Source organism: Macaca nemestrina, chromosome 18, assembly GCF_043159975.1.
Source record: "Macaca nemestrina isolate mMacNem1 chromosome 18, mMacNem.hap1, whole genome shotgun sequence".
NCBI lineage: Eukaryota > Metazoa > Chordata > Mammalia > Primates > Cercopithecidae > Macaca > Macaca nemestrina.
The window spans coordinates 11,783,904-11,810,772 of NC_092142.1; the positions used below are offsets into that span (position 1 = coordinate 11,783,904).

The 26,869-nt window shown below is 48.6% G+C and overlaps 1 protein-coding gene across 1 annotated transcript in view; it reads right to left on the minus strand.

Moving 5' to 3' along the window:
- LOC105467761 (uncharacterized) overlaps nt 1–26,869 on the minus strand; it is a 153,755-nt gene that overhangs the window by 51,577 nt on the left and 75,309 nt on the right. The window contains exons 29-39 of the mRNA XM_071084126.1: nt 23,297–23,508; nt 21,603–21,791; nt 20,632–20,771; nt 19,452–19,614; nt 19,254–19,340; nt 13,637–13,774; nt 13,422–13,541; nt 12,154–12,246; nt 8,359–8,576; nt 4,319–4,512; nt 222–530 (exon numbers count right to left, since the gene is read on the minus strand). Coding sequence (XP_070940227.1) covers nt 222–530; nt 4,319–4,512; nt 8,359–8,576; nt 12,154–12,246; nt 13,422–13,541; nt 13,637–13,774; nt 19,254–19,340; nt 19,452–19,614; nt 20,632–20,771; nt 21,603–21,791; nt 23,297–23,508 — 1,863 coding nt within the window. The remainder of the gene's footprint in view (nt 1–221; nt 531–4,318; nt 4,513–8,358; nt 8,577–12,153; nt 12,247–13,421; nt 13,542–13,636; nt 13,775–19,253; nt 19,341–19,451; nt 19,615–20,631; nt 20,772–21,602; nt 21,792–23,296; nt 23,509–26,869) is intronic.

Below are 26,869 nucleotides of genomic sequence, written 5' to 3' on the forward strand. Positions count from 1 at the left end.
TCACCATCTGATTTGAAGCATGTCAATATGGTAACAACTGGTACCCTGAACCTTAATCACAGCCCAGGGAAGGAGATGCAGGAGTGCTGGGAAAGGCAGCAGGGGAAAGAAATGAAGGTGGAATGTGAATCAAGGTTGGAGGCTCATTTATCCCCTCCCTTGACTCCAGGACTTAGGAGTCTTGGAGGAAGAAGCTGTTCTGCCTGGACCACTCGTCCTACCTGCATCACTCAGCGTGCTGATATTGTGTGTCAGGCCAACCACAAGCTGGCCGTGCCCGGGGCCCCAGGAGCAGGCGCCACCCAGAGCCAGGCTGGCCGCATGGGCCCGGATGCTGGCCTGGGCCCTCAGGTTCCTCGTCTGGGCCTGCAGCCGGCCCTTCAGCTGGAGCTCTCCAGGCAAGGCCTGGCTGCCGTTCTGGGCAAGGACGCAGGTCACGCTGCGCACGCTGGTGCCGTTCCCTGCCTTCTCATGCTTGTCCCGCAGGAGGAAGCCCAGCACAGCTGAGTCAGCAGTGACCCTGAGGGTGCCTGCAGAGGATGGCGGAGAAGAACAGAGCAGGGGCGGCTCAGGGAAACGAGCCGTTTTGGAGAGGAGGGAAAATAATTTGGGAGCAGGAAGTCGCTAGATTCACGATGTCACACTTGTAACTCATGTCAGAAATGGTACATTTGTGAAATCCATCAGAGTACACTAGCTCCCTCCCAGGACACTCTGAAAATCAAGTCAGCTAATTCACAAAATAATTCAGAAAATCTGAATAGCTCTCTATATAAGGCTATACATTTATATAGCTCTGTATGTTTTTCAAAAAACGCTCCAGACGTCTTTGCTGGTAGAGGCGATCAGACATTTAGGGAACATCGCCACCAATCTCACACAAACTCCTTCAGAAAAGAGAAGAGAATACCCGACTTGGTTTATGAAAGTAGCATAAACCTCATCCCAAACCTGACAAGAGCTTTGTGAAAAAAGGAAACTTACAGCCCAATAGTGCTACGAACACAGACACCAACTTTTTTTTTTTTTTTTTTTTTTTTTTGAGATGGAGTCTCGCTCTGTCGCCCAGGCTGGAGTCCAGTGGTGCGACCTCGGCTCACTGCAACCTCCGCCTCCTGGGTTCCCACCATTCTCCTGCCTCAGCCTTCCAAGTAGCTGGGACTGCAGGTGCCTGCCACCATGCCTGGCTAATTTTTTTGCATTTTAAGTAGAGATGGGGTTTCACCGTGGTAGCCAGGATGGTCTCGATCTCCTGACCTTGTGATCCACCCACCTTGGCCTCCCAAAGTGCTGGGATTACAGGCGTGAGCCACTGTGCCCGGCCAACACCAACTTTCTTAACAAAGTATTAGGAAACCAAGTTCAATTACATATAGAAGGAAAGAAAAATACATATGAAAAAATGCAGGGAATCCCACTAAAGCAAGGTCGGTTTCACACTGAAGACCAATTTAATTCAGTCTATTAAGAAAATTAAGGTGGAAAACCATATGAATATGTACTAGATTCAGAAAAGGCATTTGATTACATTCAACATCCATTCTTAAGAATAAAATCTGGCCAGGCACGGTGGCTCATGCCTGTAATCCCAGCACTGTGTGAGGCTGACGCAGCCAGATCACTTGAGGTCAGGAGTTCGAGACCAGCCTGGCCAGCAAGGTGAAACCCTGTCTCTACTAAGAATATAAAAATTAGCCGGGTGTGGTGGCGTATGCCTGTAATCCTAGCTACTCGGGAGGCTAAAGCAGGAGAATTGCTTGAAACTGGGAGGCGGAGGTTGCAGGTTGCAATGAGCAGAGATTGCACCACTGCACTCCAGCCTGGGAGACAGAGCAAGACTCTGCCTCTAAAAAACAAACAAACAAAAAAAACTCTGCAAAACTAATACCAAATGTTAAAATTATTCGTGGAAATTTTGAATGTTTTCTTTGTAAGATTGAGAACAGGTAAGAATTTTTGCTCTTAGCATTTTTATTCAATATTATACTGTATTTCTTTGCCAAGGCAATAAGAAAAAAAAAATCTAAATGGCATAAAAAATATCAGGCCAGGCAGGGCACAGTGGCTCACGCCTGTAATCCCAGCACTTTGGGAGGTTGAGGTAGGAGGAATTGTCTAAGCTCAGGCATTCCAGACCAGCCTGGGCAACAAAGGGAGATCCTGCCTCTAAAAAAAAAAAAAGTATCTGGGCATGGTGGCATGTACCTGTAGTCCCAGCTACTTGGGAGGCTAAGGCAGGAGGACTGCTTGAGCCCAGGAGTTTGAGGCTGCTGTGAGCCATGATCATCCCACTGCACTTCAGTCTGGGCGACAGAACAAGACCTCATCTCAAAAAAAAAAAAAAAAAAAAAAAAAAAAAATCAAAACAGAAGAAAATATTCTATTCCAGAATATATAAAGAGTATCTACAACTCAATGAAAGACAAACAATTTAATAAATGGGCAAAAAAATTAATGTGACCTGTCTCAACTCTCTCAAAGGAAGCTACATGAACAAATAACACACAGGAATAAGTGCTCAGCCAGGCGCAGTGGTTAACACCTGTAATCTTAGCACTTTGGGAGGCCTAGGTGGGCAGGTCACCTGAGGTCAGGGGTTCAAGACCAGCCTGACCAACATAAAGAAACCCTGTCTCTACTAATAATACAAAAAAATTTAGCCAGGCATGGTGGCACATGCCTGTAATCCCAGCTACTAGGGAGGCTGAGGCACAAGAACCTCTTGAACCCAGGAGGCAGAGGTTGAGGTGAGCTGAGATGTCACCATTGCACTGCAGCCTAGGCAACAAGAGTGAAACTCCATCTCAAAAAAAAAAAAAAAAGTGCTCAACATCATTCATCAACAGGGAAATGCAAATTAAAGCCACAAAGGGAAACCACTAGACACTAAAATGATTATTTTCTTGAGACAGGGTCTCACTGTTGCCCAGGCTAGAATGCAGTGGTGTAATCATGGCTCACTGCAACCTCAACCTCCCAGGCTCAAGCAATCTTCCCACTCCAGCCCCCACGTAGCTGGGACTACAGACATGCACCACCATGTCCAGCTAATTTTAAAAATTTTTGTAGCGACAGTCTCCCTCTGTTGCCCAGGCTGCTCTGAAACTCCCAGCCTGAAGCAATCTGCCCTCCTCAGCCTCCCAAAGTGCTGGGATTATAGGTGGAAACCACTGCTCCCAGCTGAGATGTGTACATTTCATTGTCTGTAAATTTTACATCAGAGGAAGGAAGAAAGGGAGGGAGACTAAGAGCAGGGAGAATTGTAAGCAAATTTTGAGCTTTAGTTCATGATGTGTATGATAATCCATTTAGTAAGTAAGGTGTTCTGATGTCTACAACTCACTCTGAAAAGCATCAAAAGTAACACAGATGGATGTGTTACAGGAAAGAGGTCTGGATCCAGACCCCAAGAGAGGCTTCTTGGATCTCCTGCAAGAAGGAATTCAGGGTGAGTCCACGGTGCAAAGCAAAAGCAAGTTTTTAAAAAAGGATAGGACTAAAGAATGGCTTATTAAAAAAGGAAAGGAATAAAAAATGGCTACTCCAGGTACAGCAGCCCTGAGGGCTGCTGGTTGCCCATTATTACGGTTATTTCTTGATTATATGCTAAACTAGGGGTAGATTATTAATGCCTCCCCTAAAAAAAAAAAATTAGTTCCTGTAATCCCAGCTACTCCGGAGGCTGAGGCAGCAGAATTGCTTGAACCTGGGAGGTGGAGGTTGCAGTGAGCTGAGATTGCTCCATTGCACTCCAGCCTGGGGGACAAGAGCAAAACTCCATCTCAAAAAAGAAAAAAAAGAATTACGTCTGCAACCTGGGAAAACACAATTCAGGAATAAAATAATACATTAAATATATGTACATATAGAGAGAATATGAATATTAGAATGATAAAGGAAATGTAAAATGTTAGTAGCTGGTTAATCTGGACAAAGGGCCTGTGGGATTCTTTGCACTGTTCTTGCAACTTTTCTACAAGTCTGGTGTTATGTCAAAATAAAAGGTATTCCAAAAAATATGCCTGGGAAACCCTGTACCCAACTCTTCCTTCTGGAGATACACAATGTCCATTAGCATGTTAAAGGCTCTGACAAGTCCTGCATAAGGAAACCTATTCAGTTTTTAGTGAGTAGATTTTTGTCAGCATGTATATTTCTCACAAAGGGGAATCATCCATACCCCTTTATCTAAACCTATGGATATGCCAGTGTGAGATGCTGGAGTTGGAGCATCACTGGACTTGGGTGGAACTGAATCTACCTTGCAGTTCCATAGAAAGTGCTTGCCCCGCCCCCATGGCGTTCCCCAGGCCCTCACCCTCTTGAAGTCTCTCCTTCTGCTTCAGCCTTCCTGTGAGTGTCAGGAGGCGGGGCATCGCTGCCCAGCCAGCCACCGTGTGCCGGGTTTGGCTCTGTAAGGTCAGGACCCGGCCTCCCCTCCGTTCCTCAGATGCCTTGAGGAGCAGCTGTGCTGTGTTCTGGTCCAGCAGTGCCTTGGAAAACAGCCAAATCCTAGGCAGTGAAGTGAAGGGGTTAAGATCTTGGGCTTTGCAGTCAGGCAAATCTGGGTTCCAATCTCAATGCTGCTACTCACTAACGGGATGACCTGGGAGAAGGACACAACCTCTCTAAGCATCACTTTCTCCTTCTGCAAAGTGGGGAAAAAAGTGGAGAAACTGATACTTAGCTTTTTTTTTTTTTTTTTTTTTTTTTGGGAGACAGGGTGACTCTGTCACCCAGGCTGGAGTACAGTAGAGTGATCTCAGCTCACTGCAACCTCCACCTCCTGGACTCAAGCAATTCTCCTGTCTCTGCCTCCCGAGTAGCTGGGATTACAGGGACCTGCCACAACAGCTAAGTTTTCTATTTTTAGTAGCAATGGGGTTTCACCACATTGCCCAGGCTGGTCTTGAACTCCTGACCTCAGGTGATCTGCCCGCCTCAGCCTCCCAAAGTGCTGGGATTACAGGCATGAGCCGCTGTGCCTGACCTTGAAATGATACTGATATTGATACTGACAGGTACTCACCCAGGTGTGATACAGTGTGTTTGCACCTATGGCCGGCTCTTCCCACACACTCTCCTGCAAGGTGACTTTGCCACTCCTGCATTAACATGTGAGATCTATTTCCTCTCCCTCTGAATCAGGGCTGTCCTTGTGACCTGCGTTTTGGTCAATAGAATGTGGCAGAAGTGACACTGCAGAACTTTCAAGGTTGGGCACTAAGATCTGCAACTTTCACCTTCTCACATGAATGCTCCCTCTTGGAACCCAGCCACCTGGTAAGAAGTCTGACCAGCCTGAGATCGCCATAATGTGAGGAAGCCCAAGCAGCCACTTGAAAAGAGAGGGGGGCGTTGCACATGGAAGAACACCGAGGTGCCAGACGTGTGAAGGAAGACTTCCCAGACTTCCCAGTTCACCTCCGTCCTCAGCCCATGCACACACCTGTCTGGGAACTGACTCAGCTGAAGGCTGATGTTAGCCAAGAGTCCCGGAGAATGACCCCTGCCAAAGTCACACAGAGCAGAACTGCCTAAGCCTTGTGTAAGTTCCTGACCCACAGAATCATGAGCAAACAAAATGGTTGTTCTTTAATCTCTATGCTTTGGGGTAGCTTGTTATGCAGCAACATCTAACCAACATACTCTGACATGCACTATGCACTTTAGACACATTGTCTGACTCCTTACAAAAGCCCTGTGAGTTTTGAGAACATTATGATCCCCAATATACAGATGAGGAAATAGGTAGAGAGAGAATAATGAGCTCAAAGCTCAAATAGGCAATTAGCAGTACCTAAAGCATAGTATTGTTTAGAATTAAATGAACTTTGGAATATAAGATGCCTGCTCCTAGGTCAAAATGAGTGACTGATAAATGTGAGAAAAGGAACAGCCCCAAGAAGCTTGCTGTTAAACTTGCTGGAAAACTGGGGCAGGGGATGCAGTCCCTATCATCACACAGTGAGTTCCTGTATGACACCATTGGAGAGATTTCCCTTGAGCTTCACCACCAGGAACAAGATGAGCTATGCATTTCATGGTGCACAGCTGTCAACTGTGTGTGTGTAAACTTCCTGAGGGCCACTGCAAATACTACTACTTGTTGGTTTCTCTCTTTGCATTGGCTGCTAGGAAGCTCAGAGCCAAATCTTCAGCTGAGCTGTACATAACACAGAGGAACTCATAGCATGAATTTTGTTTACTGACACTACTTTGAACAGCTTGCCATTTTTCCTATTTTTCTTTTCCCTTCTCCCTAGCTTCCTCGTATATCTTTTAAAAATCTTGAACAAGGGTTGGAAAACTATAGCTTGTGGGCCAAAGCTGGCCCACCACTTCTTTTTATAAATAAAGTTTTATTGAAGCACAATCATGCCCATTATTTATGAACTGTCTATGACACTCTCGTGCCGCCATGGCAGGGTTGAGTAGTTGCAACAGAGATCATACGGCCCATAAAGCTGAAAATAGTTACCATCTGGCCTTGAGAGTTTGCCAACTCCTGACCTAGAACAAGGTACATTTTAATAATTTGCCTCAAATCCTTTTCAGACTGGGGATAACGATCGACAGTTGGACAGGTAGATGGACAGCTGTGGTGGCAATTCTGAGGACAAGGTTATCTAGGACCGTGTCCACAGCCCAGGGGCTCCTTAAATCCATGCCAAACCTGGAACAAACATGGGACTGCAGAGGATCATGTTCTACAAAAAAGACCCCGTTCCTACAAAAAAATAAAAGTACAAAAATTAGCCAGGTGTGGTGGTAAGCCTGTAGTTCCAGCCACTAGAGAGGCTGAGGGGAATGGTGTCTAAATTTGGGGGCAGTCTTTGCACACTTAACCTGTGGGGGTCTGATGCTACCTCCAGGTATATAGGGTCAGAACTGAGTTAATTTGTAGGACACCCAGTTCGTGTCCACCAGAGAATTGCTTGATGGGGAAAAAGACCCCTACTCCTAGCCACAGAATTATCCTGTACTGAGCATTCAGAGGATAGTAGCCGAAAAGAGTTTGTTTTTTCCGATTACACCTGCAGCAAACATGGTAGCCAGCTATGGAGTGTGCTCACTGGCCCTCGCTTGAAACTCACATGCAGGGCTCAGTTCATCCTTAAGACAACCCTAAGAAACAGGTGGAGAAACTGAGGCACAGAAGGGCGACTGGTCCCAAACGCAGCAGTGGCAGAGTTGGACTGGAACCCAAGTGGTCACCCCTGGACCCTAGGCTCCTGAGCGCCTCACCATAGTGGACACATTAGTAGGTAAATATATACTCAGACATGAGACCAAACGGAGATGTACATTCCTTGGGATAACTAGTGATTTTTGATTTATTTCTTTTTACATGATGATGATTATTAATACTATTTTAGAGTCAGGCTCATTTCACTGTCGCCCAGGCTGGACTGCAATGCTGCAATCATAGCTCGCTGCAGCCTCCAACTCCTAAGCTCAAGCAATCCTCTAACTCCTCAGCCTCCCGAGTAGCTGGGACTACCGGTGCACGCCACCACATCCAGCTATTTTTTAATAAAATTTTTGTACAGATGGGGTCTATGTTGTCCAGGCTGGTCTTGAATTCCTGAACTCAAGCAATCCTTCCACCTCAGCCTCCTGAGTAGCTGGGACTACAGGTGCACCCCACTATACCAGGCTAATCTTTTTTTTTTTTTTTTTTTTTTTTTTTGAGACGGAGTCTCGCTCTGTCAACCAGGCTAGAGTGCAGTGGTGCAATCTCGGCTCACTGCAAGCTCCACTTCCCAGGTTCACGCCATTTTCCTGCCTCAGCCTCCTGAGGAGCTGGGACTACAGGCGCCCGCCACCATGCCCGGCTAATTTTTTGTACTTTTAGTAGAGACGGTGTTTCACCGCGTTAGCCAGGATGGTCTCGATCTCCTGACCTCGTGATCCGCCCGTCTCGGCCTCCAAAAGTGCTGGGATTACAGGCGTGAGCCACCGCGCCTGGCCTACCAGGCTAATTTTTATTTATTTTTTGGAGATATGGGGTCTTGCTATATCGTGCAAGCTGCTCTTGAACTCCCGAACTCAAGCAATCCTCCTGCCTCAGCCTCCCAAAGCCCTGGGGTGTGACTCATGGTGCCCAGCCCTTTATACATTATCGTTTAAGCCGTCTACAATGAACACTCTCATAACAATACAAAAAAAAAAAAGGGTAAAAGTGAAAAACTGAAAACCACCTGCTTTTCATGCCCTCAGTGGCACCAATGGGGCTGACTTGGGTGTGGTCTCAGAGGGAAAGAAGAGAGGCCTCTCAGTGAGGACTGCCCAGGTCTCAGCCTTTTGGCCTCTGTGGTCTCCCCGCCTCCTTGCAGACCACCTGGGGACCATTACCTTGCTGGGGTGATCTTTCCAGACAGCTGCAGCCGAACAACCCTGGGGGCACTGAGGACAGCCTGGTGGAGAAGGACACTCACACCCCAGCCCCGGCTGCTTCTCCGAGTGTCCTGGCTGGCGTCGACCTCCAGCAGAACCAGCTCCCGGCCAGACATATGCACAGATAGAGACACGTTGAAGCTGCACACTCTGTAGCGCCCGGCAGCTGCCTGCACCTACAGGGAGGCGGGGGAGGGACAGGAAGGGTCTATGGGATCCTGGGTGTGGGGTAGGGCTGCCTCCTCCTCCAGGAAGCCCTCCTGAGCCACTCCAACTTTGAGCAGTCACCAATCATGGTAGACAGCACACAATCAGGAGGAGAAACGAGACAGAGGGAGGGATAAGGGAGACAGCCTATCCTGGCTCCAGCACCTGGCCCAGGGGTACAGTCCCATCTTGTCCTTTCCACATGTGAAATGGGAGTTCTTATTGTACAAATGGGGAAACTGAGGCTCTGAGAGGGTCATATATGCCACCTGAGTCTGCCTAGCTCTAAAACTCGTGCTGGTGGGGGAAGCAGAGGACATCTTTGCAACTCCTCCACGGAAAAGGAGGCCCTGTAGAGTGCCCCGCGGGAACCAGAGAACCCAGAACTTCTGGGATGTAAAGAGGATGGCATCTCGGTACCCAAGCAGTCAGGCGGGGGTGAACACGTAGTTAGCCCCAACAAGGGTGTTGAAGGGAGCAGTGGGGAGGGGAGCAGTGGAGGGTGGGAGCAGAGAGGCCCAAGGCTCCACCAGCTCCACAGGACCTGAGCCTCTCCTTTTCCTGATCTGAGCCTCAGTTTCCCCATCTGCAAAGCAGGTTTAGCCCCATGGTTCTCAATCCAGCCTGTGTTATTACAGTCACAATGAATTTTTTTTTTTTTTTCTCCGTGAGACAGAGTCTCATTGTGTCATCCAGGTTGGAGTGCAGTGGTGCAATCTCAGCTCACTGCACCCTCTGTCTCCCAGGTTCAAGTGATTCTCCTGCCTCAGCCTCCCGAGTAGCTGGAATTACAAGTGCCCGCCACCATGCCCAGCTAATTTTTTTTTTTTTTGTATTTTTAGTAGAGATGGGGTTTCACCATGTTGTCCAGGTTGGTTTCGAACTCCTGACCTCAGGTAATCTGTCCGCCTCGGCCTCCCAAAGTGCTGGGATTACAGGCATGAGCCACCGTGCCTCGCCTGGAAAGGTTTTAAAAGAATGCCTGGTGCTTCCACAGATGAACTGCTGAATAAAACATGATACACCCAGACAATGGAATATTATCTAGCGCTAATATAAAATGAGCTATTAAGCTGAAAAAGACATGAAGGAAACTTAAATGTGTATTACTAAGTGAAAGCAGCCCATCTGAAAAGGCTGCACACTGTATTCCAACTGTGTGACATTCTGGAAAAAGTCAAAACCACAGAGAGTAAGAAGAACAGTGGTTGCCAGGGGGTGGAGTGTAGGAGGAGGGATGAAAAGGTAGAGCCCAGAGGATTTTTTAGGGCAAGGAAACTGCTCTGAATGATGCCGTCAAGGCAGATCCATAATGTCTGTCAAAACCCATAGACTGGTAGGGCACGATGACTCACACCTGTAACTGCAGCACTTTAGAGACCAAGGCAGGAGGATTGCTGAAGGCCAGGAGTTGACACCAGCCTGAACAACACAGCAAGACCCCCATCTCTACAAAAAATTAAAACATTAGCTGAGTGTGGTGGTGTGCACCTATAGTCCCAGCTACTCAGAAGGCTGTGGCAAAAGAATGGCTGGAGCCTGGGAGGTGGAGGCTGCAGTGAGCCATGTCATGCCACTGCACTCCAGCCTGGTTGACAGAACAAGACACTGTCTTAAAAATTAAAATTAAAATTAAAATTAACGTTTGAGCTGGGCACAGGAGCTCACACCAGTAATCCCAGCACTTTCGAAGTCTGGCGCAGGTGGATCACTCGAGGTCAGGAGTTCAAGACCAGTCTGAAATCCCATCTCTACTAAAAATACAAAAAATTAGCTGGATGTGGTGGCGCATGCCTGTAATCCCAGCTACTTGGGAGGCTGAGGCACAAGAATCACTTAAACCCAGAAGGTGGAGTTTGCAGATCCGAGATCATGCCACTGCACTCTAGCCTCGGTGACAGAGCAAGACTCGGTCTCAAAAAATACTAATGATAATAATATTTGCACCCATTAGATGACCCAGCATCCAAGCTTCCAGGGGAACCCACCCCCACTCCCCGATGAGTTCGGGGGATCGATAGCACGGGCTCTGAAACCAGAACACCTGGGTTCCCACCCAAGATCTTCCACTACTGAGCTCCATGATCTTGGGCAAGTCACATCACCTCTCTAAGTCTCAGAGCCTCATCCACAAAATGGTACAACAGTGCTACACGCCTCCCCACAACAGCATCGTGAGGTGACCATGAGATAATCCATAAACAGGGTTTAGAACAGAGCCTGCCAAGCAATCACTCCACAGACATCAGCCCCTAAAACAAATGGTTAATATGATGGCATTTCCTCCCATCTAAAATGCCAGCAGCTCTCAGATGGGCCGTGATCTCAGGGAACTCCACAAAAGCAAAAGGCTGCTAGTGAAATGGTGACCTGTGTCAATGTGAAAATAGAGCCTGGCTTCAGGGACATCAACCTGTGAAAACTCGTGCCTCTAAGAATAAGCAGTTCCCTCCATTCAGAGCCACTCTCGGGCTCCATTCAAGTGTCTAAAACCCACCACACAGGGAATGCACAGCAGGTGTTTAAAAAATGCTATCAGGGCTGGGCATAGTGGCTCATGCCTACAATCCCAGCACCTTGGGAAGCGCCAAGGAAGGAGGATCACTTGAGCCCAGGAGCTCATTGCCAGCCTGGGCAACATCACGAGACCCCGTCTCTGCCAAAAAAAAAAAAAAAAAAAAAAAGTACAAAAATTAGCTGGGTGTTGCGGCATATGCCTGTGGTACCAGCTACTCAGGAGGCTGAGGTGGAAGGATCGCTTGACCCCAGGAGGTCAAGGCTGAAGTGAACCATGGTTACGCCACCACTGCACTTCAGCCCAGCCAACAGAGTGAGATCCTGTCTCAAAAGAAATTTTAAAATGCTATCAGGCTAGGTGCGGTGGCTCATGCCTGTAATCTTAGCACTTTGGAAGGCTAAAGCAGAAAGACAATTTGGGGCCAAGAGTTTAAAACCAGCCTGGGCAACATAGTGAGACCCCACCTCTAATTTTTTTTATCGCTATCAAATTAAAGGTCTGCCCCACGTCTCCTAAGGGCCTCATCCCTGTTGGGATTTCCTATTTACACCTCCACATCCTTGAATTAGTCACCCTCTAATTTCTGTGGCACACACCATGCACAGTCTGCTCAATGAAGCTGCAAACTTGGTGGGGGGACGGGGCTCCCACCTGGATGTCTTTCTCCACCTCCAAAATACCCTGGATCAACAAAGCTCTCTTGAAGGATTACACAGCTTTGCCAAAGCCCAAATACAGGGCAGAGTTTGGAGGAAAACTCTGTTTCTGTCCATTTTCAAGAGTGAAATGTGATCCTTCACCCCCTTCAGCCTGGACCATCACTTCCAAATGATGGATGTGGAAACCTCCCTGCCATCTGTTCTTGATTCTGCAGGGGCTGTTTGGCTAAGCACAACACTGCAAGTGTGGCCTCCCTCCCTCAGACCCCCATCCTGCCTTCCTTCCGCCCATCTCCCAGCAGGCCAGCTGCTCAGAGACAACTCTTGGCAGGCAAGTCAAGGTCATCCACAAGGAAGCAACGTCCATACCTGGAAGTTTGGAGGAAATGTTGGTCTGTTGGGATGCTTGAGCTGGAAGAAAAATGCAAAGTCGAAGTCAGATCCGTTCAGCTGGACTGAGACCTGTTGTGGGGAGAGTTGAAGAGGGGTCAGAGGGAACAGAGAGGGAGATGCAGAACCCTAGGAGGTGGCTACTAGGCAAACGCATCCCAGAATTTGCCCAAAGCTCAAACCAGAAACTTCTGTCCTCCCTCAGTGTTCCTCACCCCTCAATCTTACTCAGGCTGTGCTACTGGAACAAGGTTGCTTAGGAAGTGTTGTCCTGGATTTGGGGTTGGAAGACCACTTTGGGACCCCCTACTCCCTGCCATGGTGCCTGCTCATGCCTCCCACAGCCACACCACCTTCTAGTTGACCCTGACTGTGAACCAGGCACTATGCTACCACGTTCACAATGACTACTTCATTTAATCCTCAACACTGCTTTGCTGGGTTGCTGTTACCATCCCATTTCCCAGCTAGGAAAACTGAGGCTCAGTGGGACTCAGTAATTCACCCAAGGTTACACAGCTAGTTAACAGTGGAACTGGGAATTGAACTTGAACTTACATAACACTAAACTGCCCATTAGATTGAAAGCTGTCAGAGATGAGAACAGAGATGGGGACAGAGTCACCCATGCATCCCCAGTGCACATCACAGAGCCTGGCACACAGGAGATACAACCTATCCATGCTGAATGAATGGATATGAATGCACATGCCCATGGATGAACAAATGAACAGCCATGAATGAGTAAATATACCTACAATGGCTGCTATATATTCACCAAACTGCATTTCCTTTTCTTCCTGGACATACAGCTAAAACTACATTTCCCAGCCTCCCTTGCAGCTAGGTGGGATCATGTGATGAGAACCCAGGCAGGAATGACCTTTCCACTTATGGGTCTGGCTCATAAAAGCCTCCTGCATAATTCTCCACTATCTCTCCCTCTGTCTGCCCACTGGGGCAGAGCCACAAGGTGGGGAGGCCTGGATCCTGAGAGACTGTATGGAGCAGAGCCATGGTGAACTGAGACGTGAACACTGGCCTTTCACAAAGAGCCAAACATTTGTTTACAACAGTCAATGCATCCTGCCTAATCACAAACACATTGCCAAAATAAGGACTGTGCTGCTGGCTCTCCAGGGTCATGTCTCCTGCCACCTCCTCAGGCATCTTGTATAGGTCACCTTCTCTAAAGGTTATTAAGACCCGGCCTCCCTTGGCAAGGGAGCAGAATTCAGCCTCCTGACCTGGGATGTGACATTGTGGTTGACGGCAGCTCGTGCATCCACACCGAAGTTGAATGTTCCTTGGGGACTCTGTCTAAAGATGATGCCCCCATCCAAGTTCAGGGCCTGGGGGAAGCTCAGCTGGGAAAAAACAGACAACACCCTTTACTTCTGCTAACAGTCAAGCTCTGTGTGAAGGGCACAAACCAGTGTCTGCCCAACCTGGGGACCCGTACCTGGTAGGAATGGGCCAAGTCCAGGGCCAGGCTGTGCCGGATTTCCCCATGCTGAGATCTGTCACGATGTAAACCCTTCAAGTGCAGCACAACTTTCCAGTTGACTTTCAAAGTAGCCTCAATCTCCCTGTTCTTAGCCTGAGTGTGTGAGAACCAGAGGCACTGAGAGAGGTCTCGTACCATCTCTACGTGCCTGCGGAAGCCACCCTGGGAACCCAGCCGTCAGAAGAAAGTGGTCCAAAGATTGATGGGTTATGGAGCAGTCTACATTCCTCCACTTATAGGGCAGGAAGTGGGCATGTAAACTCCAGTGCCTACAGCTAAGATTAGCAGGATGGGCTTGATGGAACAAATGTGAATGTCTGTGTCTTGTTCAAAGAAAGTGCCTTGGGAGTAGTGTATTTTGTTCATTGCCATATTCCTAATACTTAGCACGGGTCCTGGCATGTAGTAGGTGCTCAATAAATACTTGGACAAACACAGAATCACTAGCTACAGCCTGAAACCCCAAGGACAAAGCTGTGCTAGAGTGAAAGAATGTGTAACTCATAGTGACTCATAGTGGAGCTGGCAGAAGAACACTCATTCCACGATGACATCCATGTCCTCATCACTGGAACCTGTCAATATGTGACCTTTCATGGCAAAAGAGACTTTGCAGTGTGACTGGATTGAGGATCTTGAGATGAGGAGATTATCTGGGTGGCCCTAGAGTAATCACAGAGGTCCTGTGAGAGGGAGGCAGGAGGGTCAGAGTCACACAGAGATTGGAAGATGCCACGCTGCTGGCTTTGAAGATGAAAGAAAGTGCCATGAGCCAAGGCATGCAGGCAGCTTCTAGAAGCTGGAAAAGGAAAGGAAATGGACTCTCCCCTGGAGCGTCCAGAAGGAACACAGCCCTGCTAACACCTTGATTTTAGCCACATGAGATCCATCTTGGGCTTCTGAATTCCAAAATTGTAAAATAAATTTGTGGTGTTTTAAACCATTAAGATTGCAGCAATTTGTCATGGCAGCCATACCAAACTAATACACAATGGCTCTATCGTTTATTCACTCAACAACCATTTAGCTTCTGCCATAGGCCAAGTACACAGTAGCACGTTACCATCTTTTCCTACCTGTGTTGACTGAGAAGTTAAAAATGCCTGCTAAGGAGCTTTATCATTGGAATGCATCTTTAAAGGGGTGCTCAGCTTTACTTTAAAACCAAGACGGAGGAAGAGAAATAAGGGTCCAAGAGGGAGGGAAAATGCATGTCATTAAACAGACTTATTTTATTTTGAGACAGTCTCTCTCTGTCACCCAGGCTGGAATGCAGTGGCGCAATCTCGGCTCACTGCAACCTCCACCTCCCTGGTTCAAGCGATTCTCCTGCCTCAGCCTCCCGAGTAACTGGGATTACAGGCGCCTGCCACCACACCCGGCTAATTTTTTTTGGATTTAGTAGAGATGGGGTTTCACCATGTTGTTCAGGCTGGTCTTGAATTCCTGACCTCAAATGATCCGCCTGCGTCGGCCTCCCAAAGTGCTAGTGTTACAGGCGTGAGCCATCTCGCCCAGCCTAGACACGGTTTTAAAAAGAGTAGACAGCCAAATTATATGAAACTAAACGACTGCCATTTACTCAGTCTGAGCCTGTTGTTGTCAGCTGGGATTTGAGGCCTGGTGTGGTCACGCCTTCTGAATTTTTTTTTTATAAACACCAGAAATCTGGGTTTTACTCAAAATCTTCTGATTTTCAGTGGTAGCAATTAATTTCCTTAAAAAATTTAAATGCTAAGCAGACCAAACAAAACCCATCTGCAGATCGAATTTGGCCCATGGTGCCGGCTCTGCGATCTCCGGTTTAAGAAACAGCAAACACCATCGGGAACCACTTCTGCAGGTGTCTGAGGCTGTCATCCTGCCGTCTGTTTCCCCCTAGAAGCTCCAAGAACTGTACTACCTTATCCCTGGGGAGCCGCACGCAGCCTCGTTTAACTAATGGTGAAGGGAGCCCCCAGAAGGGTGGGTCTCAGTGCTCAACAGCTGCCTGGTTCATCCTCCTTCCCAGGGGTTGTTTTGTATCTTGCAAAGAGAAACGGCCAGGTGCGGTGGCTCATGACTGCAATCCCAGCACTTTGGGACGCTGAGGCGGGGGGATCACCTGAGGTCAGGAGCTCGAGACCAGCCTGGCCAGCACGGAGAAACCCCATCTATACTAAAGGTACAAAAATTAGCCGGTTGTGGTCATGGGAGCCTATAATCCCAGCTACTTGAGAGGCTGAGGCGGGAGAATCACTTGAACCCAGGAAGTAGAGGTTGCAGTGAGCCGACATCACGCAGCTGCACCCCGGCCAGAGCAACAGAGCGAGACTCGATCCTCAGTCGCAAAAAAAAAAAAAAAAAAAAAAAATGGTGGGAGGGGTCTGTGCATGAACCTGGGAGATGGAGGTTTCGGTGAGATGAGATCAAGTCATTGCACTCCAAACTCCAGCATGGACAAGAGAGTGAGATTCTGTCTCAGAAAAAAAAAAAAAGAGAGAGAGAGACACACACACACAATGACTATCTTCCTTGCATACAGTAAATCCTCCATAAATGCTTGCTGAAAAATATGGAGCTCTCCCAGAGTATCAACTCCTCCAAGAGGTGTCAGGAAGGCGACCTGAATCAGGTTCTGATAGGCATTTTACAACACTACATTGTAATCCTCACAGCCACTGCATAGAGATGAGCACTGCTGCTCCCATTCTGCAGACAAGGAAACTGAGGTCCAGAGACACGAAATAATTAGCCAAGGATACACAGGCAAAAACAAGTTTCACCCCCAGGGAACCACATGCCAAGACCCTCAGCCAGGTGTGGTGACTCTTATCTGTAATCCTAGCACTTTTTTTTTTTTTTTTTGAGACCAAGTCTCTCTCTGTCACCCAGGCTGGAATGCAGTGGTGGGATCTCGGCTCACTGCAACCTCCGCCTCCCGGGTTCAAGTGCTTCTTGTGCCTCAGCCTCCCGAGTAGCTGGGATTATAGGCACCCGCCATTACGCCCAGCCAATTTTTATAGTTTTGTAGTAGAGATGGGATTTTGCCATTTTGGCCAGGCTGCTCTCGAACTCCTGACCTCAAGTGATCCACCCGCCTTGGCTTCCCAAAATGCTGGGATTACAGCTGTGAGCCACCACGCCTGGGCTAATCCCAGCACTTCAAAAGGTGAGGCAGGAGGATCCCCTGAATCCAAGAGTTCAAGACCAGCCTGGGAAACATAGTGAGACCGCCATCGCTACAAAAAATTTTAAAATGAGCTGCGTGTGGTGGTGCACACTTGTGGTCTTAGCTACTTAGGAGGCTGAGGTGGAAGGATCACTTGAGCTTAGGAGGTCAAGGCTGCAGTGAGTGAGCCATGATCGTGCCCCTGCACTCCAGCCTGGGTGACAAAGCAAGACCCTGCCTCAAAAAAGACCCTCTAAGTCAGGGGTCAGCAACTACAGCCCCTGGTCCAAATGTGGCCTGTTTTTGCAAGTAAAGTCCTGCTGGGACTCAGCCATGCCGTTCATTACGTATTACCCACGGTGCTCTTGAATTGCAACGGCAGATATGAGTCAACAAGACCTGAACCATGTGGCCCATGAAGCCTCAACTAGTTACTATCTGGTTATTTCCAGAAAAGTTTGTTGACTTCTGCTCTGGATCCTGGCATGCGATGGGTGTTAAATAGCATCATGGCAGCAGCTATTCATTGAGCACCTACTGTGTACCAAGCCCTGTGGCTACAGTGTAAATAAAGTACTCGTGGAGATCATGAGTTTTCCAGAGTAGCAGAGAAGCCAGTGATGGATGAATCACAAAAATAGAACTGGGGCCAGGTACAGCGGTTCACATGTGTAATCTCAGCACTTTGGAGGCCAAGATGGGAGGACTGCTTAGAGTCCAGGAGTTCAAGACCAGCCTGGGCAATATAGCAAGACTCTGTCTCTACTAAAAATAAAAATAAAAAATAACCAGGTGTGGTGGTAGTGTATGCCTGTGGTCCCAGCTACTTGGGAGGCTGAGGTGGGAGGATCACTTGAGCCTAAGAGGACAAGGCTACAGTGAGCCGAGATTGTGCCTCTGTACTCCAGCCTGGGTGACAGAGCGAGGCTTTGTCTTAAAAAAAAAAAAAAAAAAAAAAAGAACTGGGATTTGTGATAGGTACTAGAAGCAAAAGATACAGGGCAAGCTGGGTGCAGCGGTAATCCCAGCACTTTGGGAGGCCGAAGTGGGCAGATCACTTGAAATCAGAAGTTTGAGAACAGCCTGGCCAACATGGTAACACCTAGTCTCTACTAAAAATACAAAAAAAAATAGTCAGCAGCGGGAATGCACGTCTGTAATTCCAGCTACTCGGGAGGCTGAGGCAGGAGAATCACTTGAACCTGGGAGGCAGAGGTTGCAGTGAGCTGGGATTGCACCACTACACTCTGGCTTGCACGACAGAGCGAAACTCTGTTTCCAAAAAAAAAAAAAAAGAAAAGAAAGAAAGAAAAAGATATAAGGCATAGCTAGGGTACACAGGGGTGTGTGTGAGCTGGTCTGGGGGTCAGGTGAGAAGATGCTTGAGCTCAATCCTAAAAGATGAGAAGAAGGGAAGACGCAAAGCTGAAGGAGAGGGTAACAGCTCCAGGCACACAGGACTCACAGAGGTCCCGAGGCAGGAAAAAGCCAGGTGAGGAAATGCGAAGAGGCTGGATGAGGCGGATGCAGGCCACAAAGCGGGGCTGAGGTGACGGGAGTGGGGCTTCATCCCAAGAGACTTTGTCAGAGTTCGAGAGCAAGCAAGTGGCAGGGTTGTGCTGGCCTTTAGAAAATATCCCTCTGACTGTCACACAGACTGTACTAGGGAGGACCAAATTAAACAGGGAACCCAGGCAGGAGAATTTTTTTTTTTTTTTTTAGGCAGAGTCTCGCTCTGTGGCCCAGGCTGGAACGCAGTGGCACAATCTTGGCCCACTGCAACCTCCACCTCCCAAGTTCTCCTGCCTCAGCCTCCTGAGTAGCTGGGACTGTGGGTACCCACCACCACACCCAGCAAGTTTTTGTATTTTTAGTAGAGATGGGGTTTCACTATGTTGGCCAGGATGGTCTCGAACTCCTGACCTCAGGTGATCTGCCCGCCTTGGCCTCCCAAAGTGCTAGGATTACAGGCATGAACCACCACGCCTGGCCAGGAGTACTTTTTTTTGTGGGCCGGGGTGTGGGGTAGGTGTCTGAGTCTTGCTCTGTTGCCCAGGCTGGAATGCAATAGCGCAATCATGGCTCATTGAAGCCTCAACCTCCTGGGCTTAATTAGATCCTCCTGCCTCAGCCTCCTAGGTAGCTGGGACTACAAGAACATGCTACCATGCCTGACTAATTAAACAAATTTTCTTTCCTTATTTTTTTTTTTAGAAACAGGGTTTCCGTATGTTGCCCAGATGGATCTCCAGTTCCTGGTCTTAAGCGACCTTCCCACCTCAGCCTCCTGAGTAGCTAAGATTACAGGTGTGACTCATTGCACTCAGCCCAGATAACATGTTTTTAATCCTACTGAGAGATGGCAGCAACTTGAACCAGGACTGACTGGGATGCAAAGGTCTCTGGGGTCTCTGCTCTTACCGTGTGCTGATTCCAAGCAACCAGGCACCCCTCTGTGTTCCTGGGGATGACTTTGCCATCGTATGGATGCATCAGACCTGCACAGACCTGGGAGGGACAACCACATACATGTACACATGCACACAGGGGGTCAGGAGGCAGCTGGGGCCTTCCTCCGGCTCTCAGACCCCTTCCCAGCTATGCCCTGGACCCACTCACGTAGGGGTGTCCAGCCTGGCAGCCCAGGACCACAGTCTGCAGGGTTTCCTCTCGGCCATTCAGGACAACTCTAGTCTCCAGGGAATAGCGCTGGTGTCGCCTATCAGTCGTGAAGGTCTCCTGCAGGAGGAGGCTCTGCGGGATGGGCAGGAGCAAGGGGTGCCTGGTGTGCAGATGGATAAACAGGCCAAAGCCATTAAAGCAGCTGGTAGTGTTGGGGGACAATTGTGCCCCACGCTCTCAGCCTGGGCCTGTCACGAGCTTGCAGAGTTAAGATTATCACAGAGAAGAGAACATAGGACACCTGGCAGCCCTGTGCTTTACAATTTGGCATCTGGAAGCCTTCACCACCTCACTGTGCCAGTGAAGTGGGCATGGCTGGGGTCCCCATCGCCATTTGACAGCAAAGACCCAAAGGGATAGATGGCACACAGCATCTGGTGTCACTGACTGGGACTGGAATCCAGGCACGGTCTTTCACTAGCTGTGTGACCTTGGGCAAAGGACTTGATTTTTCTGTGCCTCAGCTTCCCCATCTGTAAAACGGGGTCGAAAATAATATTGATTGGACACAGTGGTCAGGATTAGAGATAACATATATGGAATGAACGCAAGCTCCCCAAGGGCAAAGGTTTCTGACGTTCTGGTTCTCTGCCATTTTCCCCATGCCCAGAAGAGCCCTTGGTCCATAGTAGGTGCTCAACGAACGTAAGTGGGATTAAAAACACAAATGAACACTGTGCAAACGATGCTGCTCTTCCTTTGTCATCACTGCTGCTGTTTAGGCTGTAGGTGACTTATCTGAGGCCACAGAGCTGCTCAATGCATAGCCTGGAGTCCAAGATGGCTCTGCTCATCCCAACCTCGTGCTGTTGCCTGCACACAGGGAACTGCTTTTCTAATGAGCTGTCTCTAGGAAATGAGAAGACACCCCAAGCAGCTCCAGGCTTGGATGATGAGACTCACTTCTGCTCCCACCTCAGCAACTAATGGAGGGGGCGAGGGATGTGGGAGCTTTCAGGGGAGGTGGCTCTCCTCTGGGATTTGGGTTCCATCTGGGCCCCAGCAGGTCAGCAGGGTTTCTCCAGGTAGCTCTGCCCATCCTGTTCCCCCGGGGACTCCCCATGCTGGAGAAGGGGAAACTTGCAGGGTGTCAGCCGAGGAGAAGGGGCGCACACACCTAAGGAGCAAGGTCCCCCGTTTCCGGTACAATGTCCTGCCTTGCCTCAGCTCCTCCAGCTCTCCCTCCAACTGCAGGCCCTGAGGTTGGCCCTGGGCACCAGTCCGCACGGCCGTCAGCGACACCTGGGTCTTCCGGGGCTGCAACAAGATCCAGACTGAAGGGAGGGACGGGCCAGCAGGACCATGCTGCAGACCTGCCTTGCAGGAAGGCAAGGGGTAGCCCCCCACAGCCTGCCCATCACCCCCAGAAATGACTATCCGAGAATGACTACCGAACTCCACCCACAACCTCCACCCTGATTAGACCACAGGATCCCACCGGCACACCACCATGTCTAGATCTCCCTAGGTACCCAGAAGGAATAAAGAACTTGGATTTCTCAGCTAAAGGAAGCCAAGCTTCGCTCCCGGATCTGTGCTAATGTGACCAGGGTTCATTTCACAGAACAAGAAACTAAGGCTTGTCTGGGTGCAGCGGCTCACGCCTGTAATCCCAACACTTTGGGAGGCTGAGATGGGAGGGTAACTTGAGCCCAGGGCTTTAAGACCAGCCTAGGAAACAGCAATACCTCGTGTCTGCCAAAAAAAAAAAAAAAAACAAAAACAAAAACAAAAAAAACCCAGCAATGCATGGTGGCATGGGTGGCATGTGCCTATAGTTCTAACTACTTGGGAGGCTGAGTGGGGAGGATCCTTTAAGCCCAGACGTTTGAGGCTGCAGTGAGCTATGACTGTATCACTGAACTCCAGCCTGGACAACAGAATGAGACTATAAAAAAATATGTAAGAAGAAAAGAAGGAAAAGGAAAAAGGAGAGAGAGAGAGAGAAATAGAGGCTCCAGGAGGCCCAAGGTCACGGGCCAAGCCAGTGGCACAAAACTGTTCTCCATCCCAAGCAGGGAGAGAGGTAGGAGACCCAGGTGAGGGATTTGGTGGTCTCTTGGCTGCACAGGCCTCCTGGGCTCTTACCCACTCCAGGTGCCTGTAGGCGGCTGTTAGGTTCAGCTCCTGCCGGGGGCCTTTCAACCAGCAGTTCAGGATCTTATGGTCCCGGCTGTTCTCAGCATGGATCTCACCCTGCACTGCTGCGTTCCAGGCTGACTCGACTTCACTCCAGCTGTGGAAGAGGCTCTGTGCCAAGACGGTCACCGTGGAGACCTGCAATGAGGTGAGGAGGGGGACCAAGGCCTTTGCACACCCTATTTCCTCCCCCGTGGATACCCTTTCATCTCTTTCCTGCTTGGTGAACGCCTATTCATCCCTCAAAACCCCTTCAATGCCATTTCTGTGAGGCCTAACCTGACTGGGGCAGGTAGGCTAGTTTTCCCTACAGGGCCTTGAGACAAAAATAAAAACTCCCCTCTGTTGTCCCAACCCCGAGCAGGCATAATTTCCTTCTCTCCTCTTCAGTTTGGGGAGGGAATCTGATCTCGCTGGGCCGCTATTACTAGTAGCCAGGGTGTCTGTACCCTGAAGGGCACATGCTGGCGGGTGGCCTTCTCTCCCTGCACCATCACCATTGTCTTCGGGAGTCCTAGGAAGAGCTGTGTGTGATCTGGCTCGTTTCAGAGCTGGGGAAGATAGACAACTTGCAGCCACCACCCTGGCACAAGCCCTGCATGGGATGGTGCCCTGTTGGCCGCCATCCCTTGTTCACACAACTCGGGGGTTTCACAAGAAGAAGTGACAAGGACAAGACAGGGTTTAGGACGTGGCTGAGCCTCCAACCCAATACCAGAACTTCCTAACACTTTGTCCCACGTCACTGATCCTCGGTTCCCCACCGCCAACTTCTCCATTTCCTAGAATGGCACTTCCATCCCACCAGATGCTTGGGCCAAAACCTCAGAGCCGTTTATTTCCTTTCTTTCACTCCCTCCCCACCGCCAATCCATCAGCAAATCTGGCATCTCCAGGATCTGGACACTTGCTGGCACCTCCATTGCCACCACCCTGGACCAGGCCGCCATGCCCTCTGGTTGGGTGAAGGGTGGGAGGCAGCTAGCCAACCGTACCTCGCTCTCCGGTCTTGGCACCCTCGGCTACACGGAGGCCTCCTCGTGGTTCCTAAGATTATCACCGCTCTTGACTCTACCCTGGTGCCACCCAGCCCTGCCTCAGAGGGGACTGCACTGCCCTTGGATGAGCCCAATCAAGCCCGGACCTTCCCCACATCCACGCATCAGCCAGTGCAGGGAGACAGTCCATCCGCCAGGCTCCCTCAGCCCTGCAGATGACACTAATGGGTTTTCTCCCAAACCTGTTCTTGCTTCTGCACCAAACGCATGTAGAGAAGCAACTTCATTATAGTCAGTAATTGGGATCAAACCGACTTATGTCCTAGAAGTTTTCACTCTGTTTTTTTGGCAAAAGCTGAATGTCTACCTATTTCCAAAGTCCTGTTCGACTTGCTTTCCTATTTTATATTTCTCTCCCCTTCAGCTGCTAAGCAGGGATATGGGAAAATCTAGATTTTCTTTTTTTAGGTCTAATTTTTCTACGTCACTTAGGAACTAACTCTGATAGTTGTAGGCACTGGCCCAACTTCACACATGTGTGAGCTGCTATCTGCCCACAGGCCTCAGATTTTATCCACCTCTGCACCAGAAAAATATCTCAGTGGCAGGGGACCACGCATGTGCTGGGGGCCGAGCACTGCTCACCCGGAGGTAGGTGGTAGCTGGGGTGTAGACCTGGATCTTGCCTTCCCTGTTGGGGCCCTGACTCCTGCAGGCCACGCTGACCACCAGGTCCTTCAGGGTCCAGGCCTTGCCCAGTGTTAGCTCCAGGACAGCCTGGAACACAGCTCGGTGTGGCCAGTATAGCCGGTGAGCTGCAGAGACCATCAGCCATGGACTATCCAGCTTCAAGGCTCCTGCAAGGGAAAAAGGAGAATCTGGTACGCGGGGGAGAGGAAGCTTCTAGCAGGCAGCAAGAGGTCCCCAGAGTCTCATCATAGCCACAATGGACAAATCTCAAAACTGGGAATAACTAGGCACGAGGGAGCTTTCTAGGACATTGGTGATGTTGTGACTTATGACAGGTGTTTGGATCACCCAGGTGTATACGCCTGTCAAAACTCATCCAATCGTACTGTAATTTATGCATTTCACTCTGCTTAATGAAACACATACTGAAACGTTTAGGGATGAAATGTATCAATGTCTACAACTTATTTTGAACTGCACAGAAAAAATAAGAGGGCTGGATATGTGGAGAGAGAGGTGATGAGGCAAGTGGGGTCAACTGTCAACAGCAGAACCTAGTATGAGAGGACGCTGGTGATCACCATACCATTCACTCAACTTGTCTGAATGTTTGCAGTTTTTTCATAATAAAACATTGGAAGGTTGGGCGCAGTGGCTCATGCCTGTAATCCCAGCACTCTGGGAGGCCAAGGTGGGAGGATCACTTGAGTCTAGGAGTTTGAGTTTAGTTTGGGCAACAAAGTGAGATCCCATCTCTACAAAAAATACAAAAATTAGCCAGGCACGGTAGTGCTCACCTATATCCCAGCTACTTGGGAGGCTGAGGTGGAGGTTGCAGTGGCTGTGATGGTGCCAATGCACTCCAGCCTGGGCAACAGAGGGAGACCATGTCTCAAAAAAAAAAAAAAAAAAAAAAAAAGAACACAGGTAGAAATGCTGAGGGCTGTGAAGAAAAACAATACAGAAGGAATTTGATAAAAATTGGGTAGGTCAGCAAAAGCTTCTAGGAGGACGTTACTATTTACCTGATACCTAAATGAAAGACAAGGGGGAGTTAATCAAAGGGGCAGGCAACCCACCCCTGCTAGAGACAGGAGATTTACTGTCTGGGGAAACTGAGGCAGACAGGCTCATATGCAGGGGCAAAGACACAGTAAGGGGAGGGAGGAGCTGCTCAGTTGAGAACAGGGAGACGCTGAAGAGTGGGCAGCCTAGTCCCTGCCCAGTTGCTCCCTTCTCATGGGAAACGGGAAGATGGCACCACAGAAGAACAGAAGGAAGGCATGGATCCCTGGAGAGCCAGGTCCCCACCCAATTGCTTGATTGACAGGGAAGCCTACCAGTCCGCACGTGCGCCCACCTATATATAGCACCTCCTTCCAAACAAGTATTGAGTCTCCAATTTGTTTTCTATTTCATTCATGTTCTTTCATAGTGATAAAGATCTTATTTCACTTTATAGATCACAGTTGCGATCTGGTAAGCTCGGGCCCTCCAGAACATATGTCTGGTTGCTCAGTTTTTGTTGTTGTTGTTGTTTTGCTTTTGAGGTCATGGTCATTCATTTATTTCTCATTACATTGGGCTGGACCAAGGGTCATGTGCCAGTGTATAGATTATGTTATTCTGTTGCTTTCAGACAGAATTGGGATCCAGGTTCTAATTGTCTCCCAAGTTCAAGACCTGGATCAGAACTAGAAGAGAGCGGCTACTGCTGCAGGCGGCTAGGGGCTGCTGGAGGAAAGGCAGGAAACAGACTTAGAGCTGACCACACACAGGGTTCATGATCAAGGGCGCCCCTCTGGGTACTACAGGATCCTGCACACAGCCTATGGATTGGGGAGCCCACAGCAGCTTCTCAAAGTGAATGGGGATGGCACAGGCCTGGGTTTGGAACTCCGGAGCTGGAAGGACAACTGCATCTGCCCAGGCAGGACCTGAAAACATTCTGTCCTTCCATCTGTATCCAAAAATCCTGTGTAGAGCATTTCCATGAGGACAGGGCCAGGGCGGGCTCCTGGGTCTCTGGGTGGCCTCATGGGTCATCTGGTAAAAGTTCTGCAAACTTGTCACCATCTGGGGACATTCCTGCCAGTTCTTCTCCATGCCCTTCTGTGTGAGACACTGGGCAACTGCTTTAGGCCATTCATGATTCTTCTTCCTCAACTCTTCAAATTCAGTAGATTTCTAATCTTTTAGAAAACTCTAGATCTCCAGTTACTCCAAAGCTGAATTAACTGGTCTGATGATTTTTCTGGTTTCTCAGTTTCTTTTTCCTTCTTTACTTGCTGAGGGCTTCTAGTCATTTTAGCCAGATGTCTCACTTTCTCCACTTTTATTCCTGAGTTTTCTACTGGGATCCTTGTTATGGGCAGTCTTAGGGCCTAATCCTGGGTTGGCAGAGAACTAGCACTCACTCTCCCCTAATGGGATCCAGGAGAGTCAAGAGGCGCCCAAGTGTGGAAACGTGTTCTCTCCTCTCTGTTTCGGCAGGTCTCTTACTCTAAGTTTCATAAAAGGATTTTAAGAAGAATAGATTTTTTTTAAACAAACTTTTAAATCTCTGCTCCAGAATATGAGATCCCTAACTTTGCTAAACTGCTGGTTTTAATTAAGTCCTCAGGCAGCTTCTGAGTACACTCAAAACATAATTACCCTGTTTGAAAACAGGGTAACCAATATTTTGAGCAGCCGACTCAAACATAAACACATATCCAAGGCTGGCTTAGCATTTGGGGGAAAGCCTCCAACAGGAAATACAGAAATAAAAAAGAAAAAAGAAACTCGGAGGAAACAGATAAAAATCCCCGAAATTCTGTAACTTATACCCTAAGAGAAGACAATTGCATTCATGGAACAGGACGATGTTAGAAAGGAACAAAAAACCAGAGCTCTTGAAAATATAAGATAATCCAAAATAAAAATGCCAGCAGAAGGGCTGGCATATGAAGTTGAGGAAATCGGCATTTAAATAGAACAAAAGGACAAAGAAATAGAACAAAAGAGAAACAAGGAGGCCGGGTGCAGTGGCCCATACCTCTAATCCCAGCACTTTGGGAGTCAGAGGCAGGAGGATCACTTGAGTGCAGGAGTTTGAGACCTGCCTGGACAAAATACTGAGACCCCAATTCTCCAAAAAAACAAAAAGAAAAAAGACAAAAATAAAAACTAGTTTGAAAAGAGAAACAGAGAAAACATTAGAAGCTCAGTTTTCTGAGGACCGACATCTAACCAATAGGAATTTCAGAACAAAGAAAGGAAATTCTCAAAGAAACTGTAAGAGAAAATTACCCAGACCAAAATGACACGATTCCAAATTGAAATGCCCTATGCTAAAGACCCAGTACAACAGAGGAACATAGGTCCATACTAAGGTACCTCGTAATGAAATTTACCACTACCAGGACTAAGACGAGTTCCTAAAAGCTTCTAAGACAGTGAGAAAAGGGTCACATACAAAAGATGCTAAATCAGAAAAAGCATCAGATCTCCCAAATAATTCAAAACAATGGAGCAATGCCTTCAAAA